The sequence below is a fragment of the Merops nubicus genome, unplaced genomic scaffold (assembly GCF_000691845.1).
Source record: "Merops nubicus isolate BGI_N331 unplaced genomic scaffold, ASM69184v1 scaffold32045, whole genome shotgun sequence".
Classification (NCBI taxonomy): Eukaryota; Metazoa; Chordata; class Aves; order Coraciiformes; family Meropidae; genus Merops; species Merops nubicus.
The window spans coordinates 25381-34514 of record NW_008608146.1 but is presented as its reverse complement, the minus strand read 5'-3'; the positions used below and the strand labels follow the sequence as shown (position 1 = coordinate 34514).

General features: G+C 45.9%; 1 protein-coding gene across 1 annotated transcript; it reads left to right on the top strand.

Annotated features, from left to right (window-relative positions):
- Positions 1-328: 328 nt before the first annotated feature.
- On the top strand, positions 329-5270 carry BMP10 (bone morphogenetic protein 10). Its single transcript, XM_008940189.1, has 2 exons — positions 329-672; positions 4170-5270. The coding sequence occupies exons 1-2, from the start codon at positions 339-341 to the stop codon at positions 5111-5113; spliced, it is 1278 nt and encodes a 425-aa protein (XP_008938437.1). The 5' UTR covers positions 329-338; the 3' UTR covers positions 5114-5270.
- Positions 5271-9134: the final 3864 nt, after the last annotated feature.

Sequence of the window (9134 nt, the reverse complement as noted above, 5' to 3'; positions counted from 1 at the left end):
TCTGAGTGTCCTAGCGCAGAATGTTTACAAAATGCTCATTAAGGGAAAGGGGATTGCAAGATAGCAACAAATCTGGTGAACAGCTTACACTACACGAGATAAGAGAGGCAAGGCAACCACAGAAGAGAGCAAGCCATATCCAATTACCGAGAGAGACCTGGTCTTGGGGAGGGGGAAGGGGGAGACAGGCAGGACGGATCACAAGTTTCAAGACAAGAGCTTCCAAACTTGTCATCTCTCTGTGACACAAGCCGTGTACAACCCAGGGGATAAAACCGCCACTTAGCCCATACGAGAGCTAGAGCTTGGTGAGTGCGGGTGGAGGCTCGAGCGAAGCCATGGATTCTGTGGTCCTCCAGCTGTGGGCTGTCCTCTGTCTCTTGGTTCACCTTGCCACTTGCAGTCCCATCCTGAGCTTGGAGCACTCTTCCTTGGAGGAAGACGTGCCTCTTTTTGATGAAATCCTCTCCGAGCAGGATGGTGTTGATTTCAACACGCTCCTTCAGAATATGAAAAACGATTTTTTGAAGACCCTGAACCTCTCTGACATTCCCCTGCACGAAACGGCCAAGGTGGATCCGCCAGAGTACATGCTAGAGCTGTACAACAGGTTTGCCACTGATAGGACTTCTATGCCATCCGCAAATATTATTAGGAGCTTCAAAAATGAAGGTAAGATGCATCCCTCTCTAGGAGAGGAGAACAGGAATGAGTGTTTTCATAGTCGGTGTGAAATGTGTTTACCAGGGATCAGGCGTGAACCACACCAGGGGAAAAAGGCCTTTTGGTGAGGCTGACGTTGGAAATAGGCAGCTAATGGTGCCTGTTCCAGGGTTATCCAGATCCCACTGCTTGTGAGAGAGATCCTTTGTCCCGTGCTTCTGAGACTGTAAGGTTTTGGGGGAAGATGTCCCTTTTAATGTCTGCGCAGCACCAAGCATCATTTCGGTGCATTGTTTTCATTAGTCCCATAATGGTGCACATCATTTGCAATTAGCTGATTTTTCAAGTGGATACCTTAAGTAATATTTGGAACTAAGGGAAGGAATGTTTTTACACACCATTCAAAGCTGCAATATTTTCCTGTCGTGAGCTTGATCAAATCTGGCTGTCTTGTAATATTCTCTCACTATGGATCCTCACGTGATTTGTAACATTTTCTTCCTTTAGCATCTGAGCACAATCCAACAAATGCATAGAAATATGTGAAGCAGAATTTTGGATAACCCTCAGGTTTTAGTTTCCTAGTTAAAAAAAAAAAAAAAAGAAAAAAGAAGAAGCTACAGAAGCCTAATTGTGACCTTAGTTCCTTGAATATGTGTCTGCTTCAGCATTTCCTCCCAGTTCAACGAGGACAACATAATGGCTCAGTGCTAACACTCAAGAGTTTGTCAATACCTACGAGCACCAACGCAGGGTTTTTTATTAAAAGCTTTTTTCAGCAAAACTGTTCCAAATACTGATTATGCTACTTGGCAAATGCAAGTGCTTTGATTCTTTCTAACCACTCAGGGGCATACACTACTATCCAAACTGCCATGGGGCTACTCTCATCCTTTGTTAGTCTAATTAATAAATAATAATAGTTCATAAAGTCATTATTGCATTTTCTCTGTCATTTGCAATTTTGAAATGGTGACCTATAAGGAGAGGCCACATACAAAGTCATTTGGGTTTGGCAAGGAGATAATCCTGCAGCTCTGTTCTGCCCAGCCTCTGCCAGGCCCAGGCACTCTTTACCAGCAACGTGTTTCTGGTGTCACTGTGGTTTAAATCTTTACCTGTTCTTTTCTCAAGCGTGGAGGAATTTATTGAAGGGTTGGTGGCAAACCAGTCACACCCACTGGTGAGCAGTTTTTCAGCTGAGCAGCCAGGCCAGTTGCTGCTCATCAGCATAGATGAAAACATGCACAGGAGCATGTGCTGTTCTTCCCTCATTTCTCACTATTTGGAAAAAAATAGATGGGATAAAAATTGCCAAGTACAGTCTGCTGAAGTACAGTCTGGTTTAGTGATGTCACTCTGAAATCATCCCACTGGCAAACCCCAAACTCTTCTGGGTTTGCAGCATTGCAGGGGGCACAGACTGACCTGCCCCCCGTGAGCTGGGCAGTGGTTCCCAGCCCTGTGCTGCTCTGCGGCTGCGACACTCGCTGCCTCCTTCAGTGCTGCAGAGGTTCTGCACTGGAGCTGGGAAACCTGGCTCAACCTCCTGTCCTTTGGGTGTTTCTCTCACCTCTTCCAGTCCCAAACAGTATGATGTGAAGTGAGACTACTGATGTTAAGACAGTTTCATAAACACAGGTAGTTAGAGGGACTATGCAACTAATTTTTGTTATGTGTCTAGAAAGCCTGTATAAATGAGAACCACCCATTTCATGCTAAAGAGCTCTCTTGATAAAGAAATTAATTGCTTGTGATGGCAAGGTCAGTAGAAACAGATCATGGGATGTTTTGTTCCCCTGCCTGCTGAAAACTGGCAGCCATGATAGTTTCACTGTTATCCATTAAATGTTTTATTGTGGAAACATAACATGCTGCGTGGCTGGAATTAGCTCTTCCTTTTAACCCACGTAACATCTCCAGTGTAAATGAGAGTGTCATCAGTCCTTAAAACTGGAATAAAGGTCCTAAGGGAAAATTCTTTTTTCCTATGGACTCCAAATCTCCCTTCCTGACCCTCCTAGGTCAGGTAACAGTAGGAGGGATTTCATCCTGTGAGCACAGTCACATCTTGACCTGCGAAAGGAACCCTTCTCATGCCCTTCTAGTGCTCACCTGACCTCTTATGCTGTGGCCTTCTCCTGCCTCATGGTGAATTAATTGTGCTCATCTTCTGTGTGGTCCAGTGGCATTTCTCCACCCTGTGATTATATGCAATCCCTGCTTCAGCATATCAAGGGCTAGGAGACCCCAAAGATTACTTCCAGTGCAGAGATGACAGCTAAGCTTGAAAAGCATCTTTTCATGCTCCCACCCTGGTGCCGTGTGGAGCTTGTTCAGCTCCCACCTTTACCAATCAACAGGCAGGGAAATGCAAACAGAACCACCCCTCAGTGCAAAATGGGGAAAAAAAAGGCAGGCAGGTGCCTCAGAACCCCAAAACTGAAATTAAGCAGGCCGAGTCACATGCTGAAGTTAACTGCTTGCTGAAGTGCACTGATGGAGCATGGCCGAGACTTGCAGCTTTATCAGTGTCATTTTTCTACAAACATACCAAAATTGGAGAAGTCAGAGATGAAGACATAATAGGGTGCAAATAGTTTGCCTTTGCAGCAACGTTACCCCGAGTTACAAGTAGATGGCACAGTAACTCAGCCACAAATGCTCAGCACTAGCTGAGACTGCTGCATCTGTGAGGAAATGCATGTTGCTGATGTATAAACAAACAATGCAGATAGGACAGACAGCCTGACTGACAAGCAGATGTCATGAACTTCTCATATGTTTTATTAACTGAAGCTGCCAAAAGTGCCTGGCTGAGCACAGCTGTTTGACTGCTTGCTAGAAGCTCGTTGAGTCTGTGGCAGGATTTCTGCTGGCTGGGGGTTCAGGCGGCATGTTCACCACCTGCTCTTCCCAACCAAACAAAGCCTTACACCTTCTGAAGCAACTTTTCCTCCCTTAGTGCTTTGCCCTTCCAGTTTCTGTGGGAAGTTCCAGCAGAAGGGAACACTTGCTAACACAGAACCACGGAGCAGATGCAGATCCAGCCTGCTGTTCTTGCAATGCAGCTTGTGTGTCACTTGTCTCATGTCCACTCCAGTGCCATATCCTTCTCCCCCTCATCTCCTACACTGATGAATGTTTTTCCTCAGTTATTAAATAGTTGTTGTGCAGCAACCTACAAGTGATTTGTATTTTAGTATTAAGCAACACATTTTTAATATGCACTCCTTCCAGGCAACAAGGAAGTCCCTGGAAGTCATGGGAAGAGAAAGAGAGTCTCTAAATCCAGGTTCATGGTCTTCAGTGTGACTGAGATCTTGCTGTCCTTAGACATGTAAAATAAAGTCAGCCTATTCTCCATGTACAGTATGGGGAAATGATGAAAAAACACTTTTCTGGAAGTGTTTGACTGACACCGTGCGATGCAAAACATGTCAGATGAACTCCAGTGCATGTGTTGCTTGGATGTATTGACCCTTCTAAATGTTTGTCGTTTCCAGACTTGGCTTCCCACCCCATTGGCGTTACAGGAACTCGGAAATATCCTCTTCTGTTCAACGTTTCCATCCCTCACCATGAAGAAATCATCATGGCAGAGCTGAGGCTCTACACCTTGGTGGAGCGGGACCAAATGCTCTACGACGGGCTTGACCGGAAGGTCACCATTTTTGAAGTGCTAGAAAATGACCATATAGGGGTAGGAGAAGAGAGAAAGATGGTGCCACTGGCATCCAGGCAGATCTACGGCACAAGCAGCGAGTGGGAGAGCTTCGAGGTCACCGAAGCCATCAGGCGCTGGCGAAGGGCAGGGCTGACCACGCACCGGCTGGAAGTTCACATAGAGAGCAGGGAAGGGGAGGAGCAGAACGGAGAGGGGAAACTGGATATCGACATCAACTCTGAGGCAAAGCACATACCCCTGTTGATCGTGTTCTCCGATGACCAAAGCAATGACAAAAAAGAGGAGAAGCAAGAGCTGAATGAAATGATAGACCATGAGCAGCTCCTGGACTTGGAGAACCTGGAGGTTGGCAATTTCCACGGCCAGCCTGGTGAGGAGGCGCTGCTCCAGATGCGCTCCAACATCATTTACGACTCCACTGCCCGAATCCGGAGAAATGCGAAAGGCAACTACTGTAAAAAGACTCCTCTCTACATCGATTTCAAGGAGATCGGCTGGGACTCCTGGATCATCGCCCCGGCCGGATACGAAGCTTACGAGTGCCACGGGGTGTGCGCCTACCCCTTAACAGAGCACGTCACACCCACGAAACATGCCATTGTCCAGACTTTGGTTCACCTGAAGAATCCCCAGAAAGCCTCCAAGGCCTGCTGTGTGCCCACTAAACTCGACCCCATCTCTATTCTCTACTTAGATGCAGGGGTGGTCACCTACAAGTTCAAATACGAAGGCATGGTGGTATCAGAGTGTGGCTGCAGATAGTAGCAGGAAGCGCGTGCACAGGGGAGCGCAGGGGGGAAGTATTTAATGACTCAGTCTGTAAATTTGTACATTTCGGATTTCCTATTTAATAAGGTTATTTAATGAGACGTGTACAGATAATTGTATGTTTCCTGGGGCAAGTCGTACGACGTAGGGAGTGTATATTTTGTTCCATTGCTTGCTTCTTGCTGATCCTCGCTGTCTGAGTTTGGCTGCGCCTCTCCTCCCATCAGGGCACAGAGCAGATCACTGGATTGGCTGGGAGGGCTCTTTGTGCCAAAGGGGCGAATTCAAAGCCACAGAAATAAAGGCGTATTTTTGTACTTTATAAATGTTGATTGGCATCTATAGGGATTTCCAGAGCTGTTAAATGTAGGTGAACTACGGGCAATACACACATAGACGGCTTAGTTTTGTGTAGAATCTTTATAAAGATCTTCACATACTCAGATTTACTTTTTTTCAGTTTGTCTCTGTGGATCTTTAGTCTCCCTAATTCTCAAGCTCCTAACTCACCAGAGCACAATGAGGTGTTAGACTTTTTTCCTTTATTTCTTAATCTTTAGTCTTTTCCTGTCTCACTTAGCAGTAACTGGCAGGGATGACTTGGCACCTGCAGCAGAACAGAACCGTTCTCTTTCCCGTCTTTCCCGGCGGAGCGATGGGCCCAGGAGCAATGCCAGGCTCCTGCAGTGCTCTGACGTGCAATGGCAAGAAATTCCCCCTGTGCACATTTATGACAGAAGCACCCTGTGTCAAGCAGCCTGGCTCTGTTGTGTTAGCCATGTGCGGCCTCTCAAGAGCAAGAGCTTTAGGTGACAGAAACAAGTGCAGCAAATCTCCTCAATCCTTGGAATTGAACCAGTTTATACCAGCTAAGAAACGAGTCCCCCCAGCCAGCCCATTAAGTTGCATAGGCTGTAGCTGTGTGAGCCAATTGAAAGAGCCAGGCAGCAGTATTGTGTTTAGTCTGCACAGAGCTCGACAGCAGAGGCAGCCCCTTGGTGCCAGCCAGAGGATCTTTCCTTCACGTCTGTGCCGAAGTTGTCGATTCACAAAGATGTTGTGTCATTGCCCCCGGCCTTAAGCTGCAGATGATGGAGTCACATGCCATGTTTCCACCACTCTTCTGCAACAAATCGTGGTGATAAGGAGGTGTTGGAGCTGAGAAACAATAGACCCGTCACTTTATTTATACTAAGCTGCAAATTTGTCAGATTCTTGGGAAAGTGTAAGTGACGTTGACTCCTTCAGCCTGTACCAGAGCCTGCTGCACTGTCCCTGCATCTGCCTGACACTTCTGAGAGAAAGTTTTCTTCCCTGGAAATGATAAAGGTCTTTGAAAGAATCACTCTGACACTTCATGGGAATGAACACGAAAGACTTTTATCACACACCAGCTAAAACCAATTTCACCTGTTTTCACACATACTCTTCTGTGCTTCTCATAATTTATTGACCTATTTATTGATTGCCTGCCTGTGTAATATAATGTAGAATACAGAATGTTTTATTTTTGTGCTTGTGTGTAAACCCACTTGGATAAAACCTTGTACCAATCCTATTTTACACAGAATCTCTCTGTTGAGTTGTGCTGCACAGAGACTGGGGTTGCTGGTTTTAATTCTCCCCTGGGTATCTGTAAACACCGTGTCCCACAGTTCCCTCCCTTGCTGACAGAACCGTTCACTGCCTGCAGTGATCTCAGCAGCGTTCCTGTGCTCCTGTCTGATGTAGAACTACCCCTGCAGGGCTAGAAGGGCTTTAAGTGCTCAGCTGTTGCAGAGCTACGTGGTGTCCCCTCGTGCTGCATGTCTGCCCCTCGTGGGGTGTTTCACTGCTCCCCTGCCACAGAGCTTGCCCTGCCAGTGGCTGGCACTGCCCACGGGCTGTTCCCCTGCCCTACGCTCAATCTCAGTCCGTGGGGAATGGCATGTTGAAAGAATTTGCAAGAGGTGTGATACTTCCCTCTGCTGACATGAACTGCAGCAGCCAACGGCTGAAGTGTGACCACACAGACCCTTTCAAAACCATCCAGCATTCTTATGAAGCCATTTGCCAAGACAAACCATCCCCCGTGTTAGGAGCGATAATCCAGCAGGAGGGAGATAATCCGACATTCGCTTTTATCGTCTCTTTTCTGCGACTGTTGCTGTGGCAGTGATCTGACACGCGCCCTTTGCTGAGCAGTACCAACAGTTCTGAATGGTGTGTAGAGGACCTGAGCCTTAAAAATAATAATTAACCACTGTAATCACCCATAAGCACTATAAAAGTTCAAGTGACCACACAGCAAAGCAGCGTGGCTGCCTTCACACTCCCACGCTGCCAGAGGTTTCTTGTAGAAGAGCAGATAGTAGATGATGTACTACGGTGCAATGGAAACATGGGCAGACATGGAAATGTTCTCAGTGAGTATATTCACACTGCCTGTGTGAATTTTTACAAGATCAGTAAAAATATCATTGACAGCTTTTTAGAATTAGAGGCCAGGCAGTCTTTTGATATTAGGAACTTTTTTTTTTTTTTTAAAGAAACAAGGACTGTGATGCTGATTAAGAGGATTTCAGCCCAAGTTTGTGGTGCAAGCAGTAAAGCATGAGACGTATCTTGTTGTGCCATCTGGGGAGAATTTTGAGGAGGTCTTGAAACCTGCAGCTGTACCTACACTGGTCAGAACCCGGGATTAGAACTATTGAGAACTGGGGTTCATTTCTTGTGTCTCTTAGGACTGCTCTAGGAGCAAAACCTTACCTTGCTTTACTTTACCTTTGAGTAGCATTATGCAAAGAGGTTCGCTGGATGTTCATGGAGTTAGAGAGCAGAGATCAGGCAAAAGAGCAACAAAAAAAAAAAAAAAAAAAAAAAAAAAAAAGAGGGCTGTTACTTCATAGTCTTTTCCTTAAGTAGCAAATTAAGGTTAGTTCTGCAGACTCAGAAGTGCTTGGCTTTAAACACACCTATCCATACAGATACAACACTCACAGATAACATGGGGAGTGCATGACAAGAGCCAGTGCTACCGTGGGGTAAGTGCTGTAACATCAGCAAGAAGTCCCTGAGGAAATATTCCACTGCATGTTTTCATTTTCTTTGTTTCCTACTTTCCATCCATCCACATTGCTACAGTGATTCCTTCTGTTTCTAAAATAATTTCTTTTTCACATTAAACAGTAGTGTGCATTGATTTTCCTTCCATTTCTGATTTGTTTTATATCAACATACTAGCAGCTGCTTCACTTAAATCTTAAAAGTGTAAACTGATTTTAGAAAGGTTTGGGGAAATATGGCTTTAGTATAGAAGTATCTATCTTTCTGTCCTTCCCTCCCTCCCTAACTTATTGCATGCAGCTACAGGAGGCAGCAACCCTGTCACATTGAAATCATCAATATCAGTTGCATTTTTGCTTTATTCTGTTTCTAACTGATATGCATAAGAAAGCATAAGCAGATTTGAAGCCTCTTTATTGCTGGACACTGTAATATGCCAGGCAGTGTCTAAATAGACAGGACAGGCAAAGGGATGGGAGCAGAAACAAAGGATACAAAGAGAGGAAGGGCCTGGATAACACATCAGTGGGGAAGCTGAGGGTCTTGGATTGCTGCTCTTAAATCAACACACATGATGCTTCCAGAAGAGCATGAACTTCAAGATACCTTACTCATTTCTTGGCCTTGGAAGAAGTTGTGACAGCTGTGTCTCTTGTGCAAACACTCAGCACCAATCCCAGACTTCACAAAGCACTTGGAAGCTTGAGGTGCCCTTCAGTGATCCATATCTCTTAGCTCTCTGCACATGGATGAAAATTCCTCAGATTTCTCCCCAGAGCTTTCTTGCTTTATCCCTTTCTTGGGTGTACTGAGTCCAGGCTCACTCTGTGGTGCCCCGTGTGACTGAAGATCCAGATTCACAGACTTTTGAGCGTTAAAGCTTGACCACTCAACGTGGCTTTTTCACCCACCGCTGCTCCAGCCCTGCCAGCCCCTGTGCTCCGGGCAGATGGGCTGTCTGGGGGTGGTC